A 19,932-nucleotide genomic window follows, 5' to 3' on the forward strand; every position below is an offset into this window, starting at 1 on the left:
GTATTACAAGGGGGAAATCGGGTGAAAAACAGCAAGGCCAAAGTTACTCAGGTGAGCGTTGTGGCCCATGGGCCTCTTGTTAAAAAAAAATATTTTCCTTGTCTACAAACAATAATTAAATTTAACTCATTATAAGCATTTTTAATTAGGATGTATACTTACTAAAAATAATGATAAGCTACACAATAGTAAATGGTCAGCATTATGATGAGAAAAACTGTCAGAATGGAGTAAAATATAATGCCCTCATTTTCCTGAAAAATACAATAAAAATGTTTTCAAACATAGTTTTGTTTTATGTACAACTTAAAATATTGAATGTAGACAATTACATACCAGGTATCTGAACTCTTCTCCTTGAATGTTTCAATTACTGTAGGGTATTTTATGTTTTGGAAATGTTAAAGAAACAGGCACATTCTCCAGATAATCAGTAATATGTAAAAAATTTCTCTCACACTTTATAACCTGAGCAATTAATTATATTCAGACCTCATTATTTAAAACTCTATGGGACCAAGGAAAAAAAATTCAAGATATCAGATATTTGAGATTAAAAGGCTAAAATACACAGAAAGAGGGTTGGGAATTTCAACTCACTTTGACATATCCCAATATTCAAGATACTGAAGTTTGAGATACTGAAGTTCAACTGTATGTGTATCATAGAAAAAATTCTGACCAATTTAAAAATGTTCATGTGATCATATATTCACAACTCACCTCTTCTACAGCTGAATCCCAGTATTTCTTACAAGTGAGAAATGAGCAGACATTTTGAGTCATATGAGTTATCAGGAATTCTGTAGCATTTTTACTTAAACCATCAGGAACGCAAGCACTCATCAATTTCTGTAGGTAGAAAAATGATGCAAATGTATAATAAGTATGTTATATTAATCACATTTGATATAAGCAAAACAAGTAGAATATTTTCTTTATTACAGACATATGGTGATGTGTAACAGGAAAGGACAAAAATGGGATGGACCAGACAGGATTTGAACCTGGGCCCCCTGAATCTCTGGTCAGGTGCTCTACCAACTGAGTTTTCTTGCCACCGGTGATCGAACCCCATCTAGATTCCATTGCATTTTTCTCCTTTCCTGTTGCATTTTGTGCTGTGCCATGCCCTGGAAGTAACAGGTGAAACACCTGCCAGGGAAGAATCTGGGTTGGCATCTTAAGGGGGTGAAGACCTTTAAGGAGGAAGGAATAAGGCAGTCAGATGGGTTCGATCACCGATGGCTGGATAGCTCTGCTGGTAGAGCACCTAACTGGATATTCAGGAGGCCAGGGTTTGAATCCCAGCCTGGTCCATTCCATTTTTCTCCTTTCCTGTTACAATGGACCAAAAAGTTACAAACTGAATTATATGCAAGAGGTACACAACACTTGCTGACCGACCTGAGACACTTTTCTAAGTGACGAGTGTACAAGGATTATTGCTCCAAAATAATTCCAAACCCCTGCTTTTAAAATTTTTTTATCAATAGATGCATGTATGTATTATAGATGCTTGGATATCAAGCAAATAAGATTTGTCATTTATTTTTAAGTAAGTCTTGAAACATATTTCAACCTCAATCCTGACCTACAGGACCACCATATAATCTTGAATCAAAGGTCATAAAGACACTTACAAATTGATCGATAAATTTTAACTTTGTTCCTGTGAGAAAATGTTTTAAAAAGTTATTTTTTCAATTATATCTAACAAACAGAGAGACAAAGGAGACAAATTTTGACATATCACCAGCGTGAACTAGACTCGCGTGAGCTAAGACTCAAGTGAGCTCCGAAAGTGCATCAGCAGAATCATAAATATGCATCTTTATATTATTTTTTAAACAAATAATATAAAGATACGTATTTATTAAAGGTGATAAAAAGAAAAGTCCTTTCCTAGCCTTAGAATTGATACACTACCTCACAGTCTTCCATTAGTTCTTTCATATCACTCTCGAGACATAAAGAAACATCCCAGAATTCCTTTCTCCTCCTGCCGTCGAGGATGTCACATCTCATGATGTCACAGTAGTCAGCAAAGCAGACAGCAGACTTGTCCTATTGATATTCAAAATCATATTTACTGAATATCAAATACTGATTATCAAATATTTGAATTAATTTCACTTTTCTTAAACTGCACTCACAACATGTACTCTTACAGGATAGCTAGAAATTACAGCAAGACCATTGGTAACCATGTTTGAGACATTCAAACATTTGTGATTTTATGTAATATTCTAGGTCTAGAGTGCCATAAACTGTTTGTTTTCTTAGAAACGCATGAAAGGACTTACTGAACCCTGTACAGACTACAGTCAATAACACATCTATTTCATATACAGAAGAATATATATATATTATCTACTTTTGGGGCATAATTTGCAATTACTTAAACTCCTTGGGATACTTTAACTCATTATTATTAAAAATTCAATGAGAGCAAATTCTTGAAAGTAGTAAATATATTCTTGTCAAATTGCAATAGTTTCCTGAAATGACTGCATTGTATCAATTTCCTGAGATAAAATATGAAAAGTGCAGGGAGCAAATTAATCACAACTAGAGTTTGAATCAACTTTCTTGTTTGAGGCCCTTAAGACAAATTTAAAAAAAAAACGCAATTATGGTAAGACTGTGAAATAGAGGTAACTGTGTTCATGTAAATCAATCTACAAATGTAAAGTTTTAAATTATCACCTATTTGAGGTCATTAAAAATTAATAACAACATGCAAGCATAAACTTCTATTTGTACATGCATGTGCATACTTCTCTGACAAATTCTGGATGTTTGTTGTCAAAATGTCGATCTAAATAATCTTCAGCGTAGAAGCCCTTTCCGCAGTAGTCACAATACCACTTGGAAATTCCTTCAGAAACTTTGTTCTCTTCTTGCAATACATATTTATCTCTCTCTGGGGAAAACTGACAGGTGTCAGGTATACTGGTCTTGGCTTGTTGAAATAGAGGATAAATAACCTGAAAAGAAAATACATGTATTATTGTTTTGACAATAGTACTTAATTGTGATTACATGTATCTGGCCAATGTGTCTTATTCTGCCAATTACATCCAACAAACACCATGTTTCAGTGATAATCTAACTGTGTCTCAGGACAGGCCCTCACCACAGTTAGAATGCCTCCTGTATACCTGTAATGAAGCAGAAAATTGCAGCATCGCTCCGAAACGATTTTGGAGAAAATTAATGAAGTTGCATTGAAAATAACAGTCAAATTAATCATAACAAACCTTTTTGAGACTGTAAATACCTTTCATCTAAAAACTGAATCCATATAATGGAAGAATTCAACACTTTTTCACCAATGTTTTTTACTCGTTTCAAATTTACACACTATGTTGACATTCGGAACTCTCAGGATTTTTCATAGTAAATGCACTGAGTTAGAGTTATCTCCCATATTTTCTTTGCTACATAGACAATACACGGAATGCATTCTATCGTTAAACCGGGTCCATAGGACATTTATAATTTTAACGATAGAACATTCTATCTAAAGTATTTATAAAATAAACAACACCAATGTGACATTAAAAAAAAACTAAATCTCTGTTTTATGTCATACTTTTCAGAGTTTGTGAATTGATACAATCTTTTTACACTGTGTGTCTAAAATGATGACGATTTTAGCCATTCCTTATTTGTTATTTAACCATTTAATAACATCTCAATTGACATTAATATTATTATGTAAAAGGAGAGGAGAAAATTTATTGCTGGTCTGAGAATTGAACCTGGGATCCCTGCATTACTAGTCAGGTGCTCTATCCACTAAGCTACCTGGAGGCCTAAATAACTGATCCATGGTCTATGTAGCCCAAATCATTACATTTCTCCCTTTGTAAGACAGCTTCAAATGTAACATATGACAGGAGAAAATTTATGGCTGGACTGGAAATTAAACCCAGGAACCCTGCATTAGTGGTCAGGTACTCAAATCACTAAGCCACACAAGCCAACTTCCCTATTTCACATAACCTAAATCAATACATTCTTGAATTCTAGATACAGTAGTCAGCAATGTACTAACAGGAACGGAGAAAATTCATGGCTGGACAGGGAATCGAACCTGGGACCCCTTCCTTACTAGTTAAGTGCTCTATCCACTGACCTACCCACACCAGTATCCATGGTCCAGACCACTACAATTTTAACTATTTCGAGAAGAGTAGCTAACACATATTACAAGCTAGCGTTTAATATATCTGATACATATGATTTTAGCTTTAAAACTCACTTCTTTTAGCAACCTGCGAACAGTTCTGGATCTGTCTCTAGGACAATGTCTTGCACATGACGACGATGACAACAGTGACAAAACCTGAAGAGACGTAAATCACTACATGTAATCAGTATAAGAAAAAGATGTGCAAATAGTACGTCCAAGTTGTAAACTAAAAGTTAGGAAGATTGACAAGGAACAGTTAAATCATTTAAAATAACAATGGATAAGTAATGTTTTAGGATTTTCGAATAATGAACAGTTTAAAGATTCGTTAAACAATACTCACACAAATCAGAAATGTACAGAGATTTATGTACATGTTAAAATTTAAAAGTGAAAGTAACAGGATGTTTGAAAGATGAACCAAATTAAGCAAGTATGAATAACTTGTGAATTTCCGGATGCTTCAAATAAATTGTAATATAATAGAAAAAATAATTTTTACGGTAAAACTAATTCTTTAGATTATTAAAATATTTATAAGTAATTTCAATTCAAAATTATTATTGATAAATCAAAATTATCACACTTTGTTCTGAAATTTTACGTCACACAGATGAACAACCATGACAGGTTTTAAATTTATTTTAAACTACTCATTTCCAGTTGTGATTGATGCAGGTGCTTGTGTGTTCAACACTTAATGACTTATAGCCTTTTTACCCTTGAATATGCAAATGAATATATCTTTATTATAAGAGGTAGAATATCCACTGTTTAATCTCTCATCCCATATCATACATATTACACGAAATACAGAAACCGCAGGTTGTGCATTGATTCTGTTTGGTGATCATATACGGCATAGTGAGTGAATGTACGTACTGATGATTTGAAAATAGTCACCCAGAAATTTGTCGACGTTTTATAATTATTTGTAGTGATGGGAATAGGTAAGAATTTCATAATCGATGATCGTACTAATGTAACTAACTAATTATCAATTATAATCGAACATTTACTAAGTCTGTCAATTTAGTTTATAAAATGGTAGGAATGGGTGAATAACTACTTTCTGTGTTGTTCCAGCTGTAGTTAGAATCTAACTGTGTCTCGGAACAACCCCTTGTCCTTAGGACAATATCACTTTAACGATAGAGCGTTTTATCTAGTCCAGCTGGTTTTTCTTTCATTTTGTAGAATCCAAAGTACGTCCATACCTGAAAATGAGCGTTGTTGCCCGAGTATGAATGGAATGTCTGTTCGTCTGTGCCACTATGATACACAAATAAGTTAACAGACTAGTCGCAGCTGGAATATTTGGCCTTAAAACTATTACGCTTGTAAAATAAAATAATTAACCCCAGGGGCGTAGCTGCCTATACGCAAATACCCAAGTGCGTACACATCATTTTCCAAAAAAAAGGGGGGAGAGAAGGGGGGCGGTATTCGAAGAAAAAAAAATCTCCGTTCTGTACCATCCAACAAATATCCGTGTTTGTGTCATACTGTTTCGATTTGAAATCCTTTATTAAATCATTGCCAAATCCAAATAAATCATTCATTAATTTTTAATTGTTGTTTAATACACTGATAATTTTTTAAAAATATCTTTTAAAAATTAAATTTCAAACACATCGTTGAATGCTATAATCTACTTGTATATGATTTATATTGCGATATTTTTTGTTAATAATTAATATTTAGTATACGTGTTTTTGAACGTTTAAAAAGAGTATGTGATACCAATATATCGGTTAAATATTTAGCCTAAACTACGTTTATACAATAAGATTCAATGGAAGTATTAACTTTGCGCTAAAACAATAAATATTAATTTAACGTCTTTTATTTTCTAAACAAAAGCTAACTGACAATATTTATATTTTGCAAGAAAATGAATGAAATATTTTGTAAAACTCGGAGCTTCTGGGCCCTCACCAGCAGGCACGTAGTATCAGGGGGTGGGGGTGAGCAGGGGGTAGTCTGCCCCCACTTATCCCATACCTAACCTTTTACTATTGAAAATGTTTATTGAAAGGGTGGTCCCTCCCCCCTCCCCTTTTTGTTAGGTCACCTGAGTCACTCAGGTGACCTATTGCTATCCGTTTTTGTCCATCGTCGTGCGACGTGCGATGTGCGTTAACATTTGAACATTTTTAGCTTCTTCTCTGAAACCGCTCAACCAATTTCAACTAAATTTGGCATATAGCATCTATGGGTGAAGGGGAACAAAAATTATTAATTTCATGGTCCCTGCCCCCCTGGGGCCTGAGGGGTGGGGCTAAAACCACCAAAATTAATGCAATCTTTAAAAATCTTCTTCTTTACTCCTGGACATCAAGCAGTCAAACTGTTGGCATCATTGTAATAAGCATTGAGTCCTCTACCAAAATTGTGAAATTCATGGCCCCAGGGTCAGGGGTTCTGGTGCTAGGGCGGGGCTATATAGATCACATAGTGAAAGTGCATTATTTCTTTGAAAATCTTCTTCTCTGCTCCTGGGTATTAAATAAACTAACTAAGTATATAGTTATGATGAGTAAGAGTGACTCTTCCAAAATTGTGAAATTCATGGCCCCAGGGGCAGGGGTTCTGGTGTTAGGGTGGGGCTCTATTGATTATATAGTGAAAATGCATTAGTTCTTTGGAAATCTTCTTCTCTGCTCCTGGGTATTAAATAAACTAACTAAGTATATAGTAATGATGAGTAAGAGTACCTCTTCCAAAATTGTGAAATTCATGGCCCCAGGGGCAGGGGTTCTGGTGTTAGGGCGGGGCTCTATTGATTATATAGTGAAAATTCATTTATTCATTGAAAATCTCCTTCTCTGCTCCTGGGTATGAAATAAACTAACTAAGTATATAGTTATAATGAGTAAGAGTGCCTCTTCCAAAATTGTGAAATTCATGGCCCCAGGGGCAGGGGTTCTGGTGTTAGGGTGGGGCTCTATTGATTATATAGTGAAAATGCATTAATTCATTGAAAATGGGTATTAAATAAACTAACTAAGTATATAGTAATGATGAGAAAGAGTACCTCTTCCAAAATTGTGAAATTCATGGCCCCAGGGGCAGGGGTTCTGGTGTTAGGGCGGGGCTCTATTGATTATATAGTGAAAATTCATTAATTCATTGAAAATCTTCTTCTCTGCTCCTGGGTATTAAATAAACTAACTAAGTATATAGTTATAATGAGTAAGAGTGACTCTTCCAAAATTGTGAAATTCATGGCCCCAGGGGCAGGGGTTCTGGTGTTAGGGTGGGGCTCTATTGATTATATAGTGAAAATTCATTAATTCATTGAAAATCTTCTTCTCTGCTCCTGGATATTAAATAAACTAACTAAGTACATAGTTAGGATGAGCAAGAGTGCCTCTTCCAGAATTGTGAATTTCATGGCCCTTGGGTCAGGGGTTCTGGTGTTAGGGCGGGACTCTATTGATTATATAGTGAAAATGCATTAATCCTTTGAAAATCTTCTTCTCTGCTCCTGGGTATTAAATTCAGTAACTAAGTACATAGTTATGATGAGCAAGAGTGCCTCTTTCAAAATTGTGAATTTCATGGCCCCTGGGTCAGGGGTTCTGGTGTTAGGGTGGGGCTCTATTGATTATATAGTGAAAATGCATTAATTCTTTGAAAATCTTCTTCTCTACTCCTGGGTATTATTGAAACACATTAAATACATAGTTATGATAATCAAGGATGCCTCTTTCAAAATTGTGAAATTCGTGGCCCCTGGATCAGGGGTTCTGGTGTCAGGGCGGGGCTCTATTGATTATAAAGTGAAAATGTTTTAATTCTTTAAAAATCTTTTTCTCTGCACCTGGGTATTATTTAAACAAACTAAGTACATTGTTATGATAAGCAAGGATGCCTCTTCCAAAATTGTGAAATTCATGGCCCCGGGGACAGGAGTTTTGGTGCTAGGGCGGGGCTATATAGATCCTATAGTGAAGGTGAATTATTTCTTTGAAAATCTTCTTCTCTGCCCCTGGGTATTGCTTAAACAGACTAAAGTACATTGTTATGAGTTATGATACACAAGGATGCCTCTTCCAAAATTGTGAATTTTATGACCCCAGGTTTAAGGGTTCTGGTGAAGGGGGGGGGGGGGGGGGGCTTCTATTGATTATAAAGTGAAAAAGCAAAATTTCTTTGAAAATATTCTTTTCTTCTTCTGGTTAAAGAAGCAAAGAAGCTAAGTGTATAGTTATGATGAGCAAGTGTGCTTCTTCCAGAGTAGTGAATTTCATGACCCCTGGGTCAGATGTGCTGGTGCGAGGGTGGGGCTCTTGATAATTTAGTGAAAATGCATTAATTCTATTAAATAATCCTGTTTGCTCCTTAGTGTTAAGCAGATAAACAAAGTGATGATGAGCAAACATATGATCCCAGGGTCAGAAGCTCTGGTGTTTTGGGGGTGGGGGGTTGGGGGGGGGGCTCTATTGATAATATAGTGAATCTGTAGTAAAAATGCATTATTTATTTAAAAATCTTCTCCGCACCTGGGCATATCTGAGGCAAACAGAGTAAAAGTTTTTATAAGGAAGGGAATTTTTACCAGATTTTTGAACATCTGGACCATTTGGTCAAGTGTTCTGGTCCTGGCCAGGGCTCTATTAGTTTGTATTCTACTGAGAGGAGTTATTCCCCTTTGCCATTTACTTTTGATAATTTATCACTGAAAATAATGTACTTGAAAGGTAAATAGAACAAGAGAATTATGCAAAAACTTTTATTGTATAATACAAAAAGTACTTTCATAGTTTTAATGATCAGATAGACTTGTAAGTAGTAGATAAATAAAAATGAGACAAAAATAACTTGTCTTATTAAATATTCATCAAAGACCAAGAGATGCCAATGTAAGAGATTTCAACAAAGGATTAAAATAGTACAGAAGCATTGATAATTTGTTAATATACTGTATAGTGATAGTGATAAATGGGGAACAGATTAGAACCTAATTTATGAACTGTCAATGAATATTAAGACCAATTATTTTGTTGATCATGATCACCCTATTTTTCTTGCTTTTGGGCAACAAAGCTTCACCTTTCAGTTCATTTTATACTCTATGCATCCTTGAAATTGTTGTATCATACTCAGGTGACCGTTAAGGCCCTTGGGCCTCTTGTTGAAGTAAAGTTAAATCATGGTAATTTGGTAATATATTGATAAAATTTTGATTTGTGAAAGTTGGAACCTCCCCCTGCTGTTCTCTGCGTACACTTTATTTCCATGCTGGCTATGTGCCTGAACCCGATTACCGGTAATCGGAATTAAAACTTTGTAATCGAGCGCTTGGATTATGCCAGCAATCGACTGATTTTCGATTATAATCGATGATTGGAACACCACTAATTATTTGTTTATTTATTTTGTAGATATTTAATTCATAGCTCAACGTAATTCTGAATCAGCAGTTATCTCAATATATTGGGGTAGTATGAAGATCAACTGCACAAAAAATTCAAGGATCATATCTTTCTAATGTATTCATTAAAAATGTGAAAACATTAAATTTCCTCTGGAGAAGAAATTTGTTCAACTCAACTAGCATAATGTTTTCAAGATACTTCAATCTGACAGGGGTGTGTCAGCTCTGCAGGATGAAATCAGTTAAGAAACCATTAAAATTCATGTTTAAAAGGACGTCAAAATTCAGTAATTTTTCTACACTTAATCAGCAAATATACAGTCGGAGGAAAGATATAGGAACTTCAGCATATATGCCACTTTGTTCCTTTAGTACATCAAATACTGTGTGGAAGCAGAGTGGCCATCAAAGTGGTCAGGAAGGAGAGGAAGACTTAGATAGCAGTGAGGCTCAGTCATTGGAAATTCCTGAAATTGGTAAGTTGTAAATTGTTTAAAATATATATTGTTCTGAAATAGATCTTGCTGCATTGATCACTGAGGGACACAATTGATTGAGCATCCACTTATTATAATACTGTATTTGGAACCTGGGTTTAATTTTAAAATTCTCTGTTGCACAGGAGTTACATGTTATAATCCTAGTTCACATTTGAATTACTGTATTACTCGCCTATAAGTCGGTCCGCCTATAAGTCGGTTGTATTTTTTAAGCTTAAATCAGAGGGATTGACCCACTAAAATACCAATCTTTTTATAACTCGCATATAAGTCCGATAAAGAGTTTTGGACTAAATTTTAACTCCCCAAAATCTGACTTTTAGGCGAGTATATACGGTATGAATTTCAATTTCAAATGAGCTTCACAGGTGTTGGAAGAATAAATTACTAATGCAAGCTCTTATTTATCATGTTTATTGGTGAACTTACAGAATTATTAGAATCAATGGAATGTAAAGGTATATACATTGATGAGTCATTTCCTAACATTATGCAATTACTTTTTGCCGATGATGTAGTAAATTTTGCAGATACTGTTATTAATTTACAAAATCAAATTAAAGTATTAGAAAAAATTTTCTATAAATATGGCATGAAAATTAATTTACAAAAGTCAAAGATCATGGTGTTTAGACGTGGAGGTATAACAAAAAGTACAGAGAAATGGTTTTTTGATGGAAAAGAAATTGAAATTGTACCATTTTTCAAATATTTAGGGTTATATTTCACAAGTACAATGACATGGGAATTGACAATGAAGTCTCTGTGTGTGTCGGCAGAAAAAGCATTGTTTACTGTATATAAATTTATGAAGATGTACCGGTACAATGCATCATATAAACAAATCTTTTGCATCTTTGATAGAATGATTGTACTTATTTTGACCTATGGTGCTGAAATATGGGGGTTTGAGTTATCTAAATGTATTGAATCTATACATACGAAGTTTTGTAGAAGAGTATTAAGACTCAAGAACAATACACTTAAAATAGTTGTCTTAGGAGAACTAGGGCGATATCCTCTTATGGTACAGTACTTTAAGAAATTTATTGCATATTGGTTAAAGATACTTTGTATGGAAGATAATAGATACCCAAAAAGATGTTACTTATTTTTACTTAAGTTAAACAATGTTGGTAGAATTAGAGGTAACTGGGCATCAGAAGTGAAGTCAATGTTATTTAGATATGGTTTCCATTATGTATGGCTATATCAAGGTGTAGGTGATAATGTATTATTTTTAAAAGAGTTTGTACAAAGAGTACAGGATAACTATATGCAGGAATGGCACTCATCATTGAGCTCCTATAGTAAATTAGATTTTTATTGTAAATTCAAAATTCTTTTTGAACCGGAAAGGTACATAGATGTTATAAACAATACGTCTTTTAGAGAATCACTTTGTAAATTAAGAACTTCTAGTCACTGTTTGGAAATTGAACATGGAAAGGTACATAGATGTTATAAACAATACGTCTTTTAGAGAATCACTTTGTAAATTAAGAACTTCTAGTCACTGTTTGGAAATTGAACATGGTCGATTTAAGGGTATTCCTAGAGAAAACAGGTACTGTCTCTTTTGTCAAATAGCATATAAAACTTGTACTGAGGCCGGTGGCCTGTGATACTCAATAAATATCTTGAATTGAATTGAAATAATGCAAGCATATTCCATTGTTGTTTTTATGCTTGTTCACAAAATTAGTGTTGATTTTAGATGAAGTTTTAGAAGAAGACAAAGAGTATGAAGAGTGTTTACAGGAACATTTTCACTACGATGGCGTCCATCATTCACTAATGGTCATTCATCCAGGTTTGAGCAAAAGTTTCATTCATAGTTGAGTCTAAATACAAATGTTTAATTTTTACATCAGGGATGATTGATATATTGACTAGAAGTGACTGAAATTAATTCATCCATTTTTAAAGATGATTTTTTTCCCTTTAAGCCATTAGATGGGGAAGAGAAAAACCACGATCAACTACACCAGAACTACAGTTGAGTGAGGCCTGCGCTCTGGTTCATTCTCTGCCAAAATGGAGAGTAGCTGATACAGTAAGATTTTATGACTGCATTTCTGAAGGAGAAAATAGTTGCTAGAAGCAATAATATTCTGGATTTAAATTTATAAAATTGATAGGTTTTGATTTAAAGGAAATTATTTTTATTAGCTTTGTTAGGTGACCTAAGTCACTTGGGTAACCAATTGCTATCTGTTTTTATCCATTGTGTGTCATGTGTAAATTTTTTACATTTTCAACTTCTTCTCCAGAACCACATGTGCAATAAAGCATTCTTAGGTGAAAGGATTATAGGTAAAGAATTTGCATGCTTACAATGAATACTTATCCCTTTCCCAAAATTATGAAATAGGTGCCTTCTGGGTCCAGCATTCAAGGTAGTGTGGGGCTAACTTGGCCAAATATTGAAATACATTATACTTTTGAAAGTTTTATTTATTCATAGAGATTTGGCAGACAAAATGTTTACTTGATTATAATAAATCTTCTATCAAAATTTCCAAATTTATGGGCCTCTGGCACCTGGTTTTGGGCCTAGGGTAGCATACGTGTGATTCTTCCGGCGGGAGACAAAATCTCCCGATATTTCACCCCCCCCTTCCGCCCCTCCCGATTAATTTTTAAATCTTCCGTGTTTTAAAAATTCTTCAAATTAAATATTACTTGCAATATTTTTTATCATGTTTCATATAATTGCTTAGAATGAAAAGAAATTGAGATAACAACGCCATTTTCACAGCAGTAGGCTTCGTAGGAATCAACATGAGGTCGTAGGCTTCGTAGGAATCAACATGAGGTCGTATAATTAGGTTGTAAAAATTAGTGATATATCAACTTGATAAATGACCATTGATGCTTATTACTGAATGCAAAACATTGTAATTAGTTGCTAAAATACCCAGTTGCCCGTCTTCTAATGCTGCAGTGGTCATTAAAAGATACAGTTATAATGTAGGTCACACTCTAGTTAAAAATAGATCAAACTACAGGGTGTTGCTAAAATATACCTGACTCTAATTTGTATATTTTTTGAGAGGGTACTTTTATTTCATCTGTACATATTCTAAACAAATTACTGACATAGAGTTTGTTATATAAAACCTTAGAATGTTTTACTTCACTTACTAGTTGATATATCAATACCAAATCAAAAATAAAATTTTATCCAATGTTTTAATGATGCTGTTAACTCTTAATTAATTTACTAGTAAATGAATTGATTTTATTTTGAATACTCAATTTCACTTCATTTGAATAAAAACTTTATCATATTTTTCTTAAAACTAGACAACAACTTTATAAAATAAAATTTGTAAAGTAATAAACTGGGAGAAGGTATTTTTTCCTGAATTTAGAGGGTTGGATGGTCTTTTGCGATTTGAAAAATGTCGATAAAAAATCTCCAGCTTTGAGACCCAAACTCCAGCTGAAAAATTTCAAATCTCCAGTTGTGATTTTTCAGTTCTGTCACATGTATGGGGTAGGACTAAGGTTGTCATATATTGATATTGACCCATGGACATCATGTAACAAGCAAATTCTTAGCATGATTACCGGTATAATGAAAAGTATAGCCCTCTAATGCATCTATAAAATAATTTTGATACTTCCTGGGGCCAGGGATCAGGCCTAAGGGTGGGAGCTAATTTGGTCATATACATGTAGTGTATATTTAAATTTATTAACCCCTCGCAACGGAGTTGGACGGGATATAGTAACACGCTTGTGTGTGGGTGAGTAGGTTAGTTTGTCCTTTGTGCGAAACAGAAGTGACGTAATTTGCATCGGGATCAATGTCAAATGCTGCCTTGATTTATAGATATGCCCTTTGCGAGGGGATGCTCCACTTTGTGGTGCCCTTGTCTTCTTTACTCCTGAACTTACAGCAGACAAGCCAAATGAATGTGATAATGATTGAAAGAGTTCCCACCAAACTCAAAAAATGTCACATAAATCCAGACCAGTTCCAAGCCCAAAGTGCTCACAGTCTGAGAAAACCATGAAACTCAAGTGACTGTCAAGGCCCATGGGCCCCTTATTACACATAGTTGATGAAATATTTTTCTAACTTGCACAGAATAAATTCTATTTGTGGATTGGGTTGTCAGCCTGTCATCCAATGCAGATATAAACAGATATTGTATATTTTATTTACAGAAGATCATAAAAGTAAAGAGTCATCGAGGCTTTATATTTATGAAGGGACAATTAGAGGAATTGACAAAGCTAATCAAAGGTCGCACGGACATCTCAGCAGTGTTTGTAAATGTGGACGTCTTAAAAATCAATCAAGTGGCAATGCTGCAGGGTTCGTGGAAACTGCCAGTATTTGACAGGTTCTAAACTATTAGCAGATTAATTTAAGTAAATTTCAATTATATTTAATCTGAAAAGGGTGAGATTATGAGGTACATACATGTATAAAAGGAATAACATATTCCCAGTAAGCTTGCTATCCTTATTGTTGTAAGCATTATAAAGTTGAAACTTTATAAATAAAGGCTACACATTAACTTAAATGATTTAAATTTATGATTTAAAAAACCAAACAAAGGATGATGTGCCATATGGCCCCGGATAAGTTAGCAAAAAATAAAATACTGTATCTAAATTTTACTCTAATTTTTGCATCCACTTAATCACTGATATGTGTACTGCATGGAATAGTACTTTTAACGAAAATGGAAACATAATTTGGAAGATTTTTATCTTTATTTTGAGTAGGGGTACCATGTATACATCCAATTCCCATTGAATTTTGGCCCCGTCCCACTCTTTGAAGCCCTTAAAATATACGAGCGCAAGTAGGTACATTTTTCTCCTTTGGATGGTCGCTGTATTTTATTGAAATCTACCTATATGTGAAAGGAGAAAATTGTACCTAACTGCGCTCAAATGTTGTGTTTAAAACATTGTAAAATCTGGTTGATCTTCCCCAATACGAACAGATCAACGAAACATTTTTTTCTGACATAAGAATAAATTCATATGCTAATCGAGGCACCGGCGTGACTTTCTAACCGACCAATCAGCTAAATCAGTTGCATTACGCGTGAGTACTACAAAAATTCAAGGAAATTTAATGCTTGGAAAAAAGGCATAATTATTTTTCTTGTTTTCCGATAAACATTTTTTTATTCATTTGAGTCACAGATTAGACACGAATCTACAATATCTCTGCTCATAATTACAATTTTTTTTATTAATATACATTATATAATTTCATAGTTTTGTAAAGCATTGTTGGGCATTGGCTACAAGTATTCCCCGAGTGAATACATGTTTCATTGTGAATTTCGCGACCCAAAACGGTTAACACTGAGGTCCCATACGTATTATCATGTATAAAAAACCTTTGCTGACCATTAAAAGTTTGAAATGTAGTAGAGATAATGTGTGAATTGATCTAAGCCATGTGTCTGTGATAAAATGTAAACGTGTAGTAAACCTTGTTTTGTCGTTCAGTCATTGGATTGGGTAAGCAACTATGTGCGAAATAACAATAGCCATATAAGGTAGATTCCTCAGACATGCATACCTCTATTGTACTAAGACCCGCCTATTCTCTTTTCATAAAAGATCCTATTGTCACAAACCAAGTCGAATTTTGCTCTCATGGGGTCTTAAAAATCATAGATAATGCAGTAATCCTCATAATTAAAATGTGTTGGAACTATCAAAACTATTCAAAAAGCGTCGTATTTATTCCCTTTTGTTTGAAAACTATCAAAATTGTTGTAGAATAAGTATAATTCGTCGTAGAAAAAGGGGCCGCAGAAAGCAGTTTTGGCACATCATCCTTTCATAGTGTCAGTACTTATATTTACATAATTTTCAGGTATACTCTTGTTCTCCACATATTTAAAGAATACGCACAAACCAGAGAGGCCAAACTACAGATTGCTTTAGCAGAGATTCCTTATATCAGGTACTTACAGAAAACTGAACAGCTTACATTTCCAGATGTATTCATCACATTTGTCACTAAATTCAAATATAGAGCTCAGAGTTTATACCATTTCCAACTTGAATTTAATGATCACACTTTTACCTCTGGCTATCTAATCTCATGCAATATTTACATATATACTGTAGAAGTACTTTTTTTTCCACGTGGTATTAATTTACACTATGTACGCCGTTACAAATTCTCTGCCAAAATTTATCCCAGCATACATGAAGTACATTTAAGGCATAGAAGCAATTTAAGAAATCTGCATAATTTTCTTCCCGTGGATTGAACATAAATTGTGATTCCACAGAATTACGACCCCATGGAAAAAAGTACGTTTACAATATATCCAATCAAGATACTACTTTATCCCCCATTATGGTTAAAGAATTCTTAAAGAAATACTTATGCATCTGTGTGACTGTCTGATGCAGAATTTATTCTATGCTTTCTTGTCTCAGGGCATATCTTTAATAAAGTTTAATATTTTTTACCATCAGGAGATTTCTGAATTTTTTGTTGGCAGGAAACCAAACATGGGTGAAATATACACTTTTTTCAACTTTGTTGGCAAATATAAATGACAGTGAGAGAAACCAGGACTTTTGTTAGGCATATTTGCAACTATAAATATATTTTCAGGGGTCGTTTGGAACAGATAAATGAAGGTCAACATGACCACCTGACTGGGAAGACACATTATGTTGTGTCTGGTGGGTTCAGATTCACCTATATACAGAAAAGACAGGCTCTAGTCTCAGTAAGTTTATCTGTTTTCATTATTAGACAGTGAAAATGGCAGTGAATACATGTACTTACTATCGTGATTACCTCACAGTTATCTAACTTACTACCACTCTTTTGTGGTAAAGTAGAGGAAGCTCTAAATCTCACAAGATTTCTGAGGCATATAACATTATTTACGCTAGTGACAATCAATTGATTCAAACAATCAGTATGCTGAAAGTACAATGTATTGTTGAGGGTTGAACTTTAGATAGTAGGTTGTCTTATAAGGAATGTTTTGTTTAGAATATTTTATCAGCTTCCACAAGTAATGATTATCCGAAAGAAATGGTTGAGTTTAATAAGAAGAGTTGGCTTAAAGTGAAAAGCATCAATAAAAATGTAACACATAAATGTAATCAGATATGAATACTAGCTCTTCTTAGGGTAGTTCAGCAAAAGTTCAGCAAGAAATTTTACCAAAAATTCTTTCTTATATCTGTCCTTATAAAATCCACGATGATCAATCCCCTGTTGTATTCAACAGCATAATGTCCGCTTCTAACAGACTTTCCTACCTCCACCCTTATTAATTGTGAATTGTTAACTTCAGGCAAGGGAGAGAAGACTGAAAGGAGAATTAGATAAAGTCAAACAACAGAGAGAAATTCTGAGGAAGAACAGAATCAAACAGCAATACCCCACTGTAGCCGTGGTTGGATATACAAACTGTGGTAAGCCATTTGCATCAGGTTATCATATACAGGAAGAAAATTAGCACAATAAAATTTTGATTCTTAAACAGTAGCTCATGTTTCTAGAAAGTTGGATCAGCTGAAAAAAAAATTTCATGATTTGGTTTGATTTCCAAGGAAAGACAACTCTGATAAAAGCCTTGACGGAGGATGAGTCTCTAACACCAGAGAATCGATTGTTTGCAACACTAGATGTCACTGTTCACCAGGGTTACTTGGCAAATCTTCAAAAGGTTCTTTTTATTGACACTGTTGGTTTTATATCGGACATCCCAAATAGTCTTATGGATGCTTTCTCTGCCACCTTAGAAGATGCGCTAATAGCCGTAAGTATTTTCCTATCAAATTTGAAGAACATTTTTTGACAAATCTCTTTCTGTCTGTTGTGGTGTACTTTTCAGTCACAATAGAAAATTATAAAACAGTACATGATCCTGTACATCATGGAGAGACTTAGCAATATTCAGATTCCCTTGATCAGGTCTAAGGAAATAGGTTTGACCAAGAGTAATTCAAATCTTGGTAACTACATGTATATACATTTTTATAATACATGTACTGATATGAAAGTTAATTCATGATCAAGACTCCACCCATGTCACTAATTGGCAGTTGATAGCCAATGTTTACAATTGTCATCTGCCTCCTAAAGTACAGTAAAAGCTGTATTTTTTCTGTGATAATGTCACTGATTGGCCTATCTCAAGGTTGGCTACAAGAACATGAAAATAACACCTGCTCTGGGGGCAACAATAGTTAAGTCAAGTGAAATTTAAGGACTGAGAGAGTGTTAGTATATTTCTTATTTATAGTAGTATAAGGGGAGGTAACCAGTAATAACTTATTTTCAGGATGTTATTCTCCATGTCAGAGATTCTAGTCATCCAGATCTTGTGGCACAAAATGAAAACGTTATAAACACATTGAGGAAACTATTACCTGAGGAGAAGCTACAGAATATGTTGGTAGTCAACAATAAATGTGACCTTTTAAGGTAAAGTCATACATATATCTTTTAAAGAAATGGAGAAATTCAAGATACAATTGATACTCTGTTAGATTATTTGAAGCATGTGGTATTAAAAGTGCCTGATTAATTATCTTCCATGGGGGAAATAAAAATCAAAAGGTATTATACATGAAAAGGGAAAATAGATATTGGAAGCTTTGTGGTGATAGTGATCATAATAGCTGTAAGTAATGATTGCAATATTCAGCATTTATTATACATGTTTTAAATAATAAATAAAGTGCAGATAAGTATATTGATCTTCCGGGCTATTACACAATTGAACTTTAGAAGCCATATAACTTGATGGGGGCCATCAGAAATTATCAAAGTTTTGTACAAATTGGGAGAATTTCTTTTGTCTATGACAGTGAGCATGAAAGCTCAGAAGGCCTGTATATATCAGCAGTGACTGGTACAGGAATAGATGTCCTTACAAAGAAGCTGGAGGAGGCAATCATTAAAAGTACCGGGAGAATGAGGAAAACCTTCAGGATACCTGTGGGAGGGGAACACTTAAGGTCAGATTTATCAAAGTTCATATACAATATTACATAACATAAACCTCTTTGGTCCATGTTTGTACATGTGTAGAAGAAAGTACGCTTAAAGTTTTACAGGAATATTCCTTTCATTGACAAATTCCTATAGTGGTTTATTCATATTTTATGTTTTACTACTGTGTATGACCTTGACCTGAAAGATTTCTTCACCTTGACCAAATTTAGAGCTTCCATAATTCAGTTCAGAAGGTAGAGTCAGAGCTAATGCTGCGGATTACAAACAAAATACCCTTGAAGGCATTTGAAATGAATTCATTTAACCAATTTTGTTTTCATGGTTATCCTTTGGTCCATTAATTTATTTCACTTGTAAAGTTAAGAATTTTGATGTCTTTACAGTTGGCTGTATAAAAATGCCACAGTGCTTTCAACAAGAGATGGTGAGGACGGACATTCTTATTTAGTGGAGACAATCATCAATACTGCAGCTTATGAGAAATTTAAACATCTTTTTTCTAAAAATAAAAGGAAATCTTGATGCTTAACTAAATTTTTATATTTTGCTTTGCATTTATCTTTCAATGTGCCAAAATAATTATGCAAGTTTTTTTTTTTCAAAATTAATTGTAATAAATATATGTCCCAGTAAATTTGAGAAATGGATTTTTTTCATTCATTCATTGCACCTATTAGAAGCATACATGTACATGCCACAAGCATACATGTACTTAAGCAAATTACAAGATTAACCTGCCCATTTCTTGCATATGATTAAATGTTGAGAACGATCACAGATTCAAAATTCAGTAAAACACACTTATAATGAAGTGCCAGGAACAGATGATTTTGCTTCGTTATACATGTAAGTGTAATTCATTATA

At 34.0% G+C, this 19,932-nt stretch overlaps 2 protein-coding genes across 3 annotated transcripts in view; one reads left to right on the forward strand and one right to left on the reverse strand.

The window, feature by feature from the left end:
* Positions 1-4,591, reverse strand: part of LOC133183610 (uncharacterized) — a 6,712-nt gene extending 2,121 nt beyond the window's left edge. Inside the window, exons 1-6 of the mRNA XM_061318546.1 lie at positions 4,545-4,591; positions 4,271-4,354; positions 2,781-2,990; positions 1,930-2,067; positions 724-852; positions 163-254 (exon numbers count right to left, since the gene is read on the reverse strand). Coding sequence (XP_061174530.1) covers positions 163-254; positions 724-852; positions 1,930-2,067; positions 2,781-2,990; positions 4,271-4,354; positions 4,545-4,577 — 686 coding nt within the window. The 5' untranslated portion in view covers positions 4,578-4,591. The remainder of the gene's footprint in view (positions 1-162; positions 255-723; positions 853-1,929; positions 2,068-2,780; positions 2,991-4,270; positions 4,355-4,544) is intronic.
* A 313-nt stretch (positions 4,592-4,904) lies between these two features.
* Positions 4,905-19,663, forward strand: LOC133183492 (putative GTP-binding protein 6). Of its 2 annotated transcripts, XM_061318445.1 has the most exons (12): positions 4,905-4,959; positions 9,592-10,060; positions 11,802-11,897; positions 12,034-12,140; positions 14,264-14,442; positions 15,945-16,034; positions 16,701-16,818; positions 17,398-17,518; positions 17,657-17,865; positions 18,391-18,533; positions 18,920-19,069; positions 19,451-19,663. In XM_061318445.1, the coding sequence occupies exons 2-12, from the start codon at positions 9,769-9,771 to the stop codon at positions 19,587-19,589; spliced, it is 1,644 nt and encodes a 547-aa protein (XP_061174429.1). In that variant the 5' UTR covers positions 4,905-4,959; positions 9,592-9,768; the 3' UTR covers positions 19,590-19,663. The 2 variants fall into 2 exon arrangements, with proteins under 2 accessions (XP_061174429.1, XP_061174437.1); XM_061318453.1 differs by lacking the exon at positions 4,905-4,959 and having other exon boundaries at positions 9,588-10,060.
* Positions 19,664-19,932: the final 269 nt, after the last annotated feature.

The sequence above is a fragment of the Saccostrea echinata genome, unplaced genomic scaffold, assembly GCF_033153115.1.
Source record: "Saccostrea echinata isolate AGI-Se365-2 ecotype Australia unplaced genomic scaffold, CSIRO_AGI_Sech_v1 ptg000001l, whole genome shotgun sequence".
Classification (NCBI taxonomy): domain Eukaryota; kingdom Metazoa; phylum Mollusca; class Bivalvia; order Ostreida; family Ostreidae; genus Saccostrea; species Saccostrea echinata.

Excerpts from the sequence above, each read along its gene's own strand:
- LOC133183492 (XM_061318445.1), top strand. The coding sequence starts at position 9,769 with ATGTTTTCAAGATACTTCAATCTGACAGGGGTGTGTCAGCTCTGCAGG. Across the intron at positions 14,443-15,944 it reads AAACTGCCAGTATTTGACAG|GTATACTCTTGTTCTCCACA; the intron begins GTTCTAAACTAT and ends CATAATTTTCAG. Across the intron at positions 17,866-18,390 it reads TAGAAGATGCGCTAATAGCC|GATGTTATTCTCCATGTCAG; the intron begins GTAAGTATTTTC and ends ACTTATTTTCAG.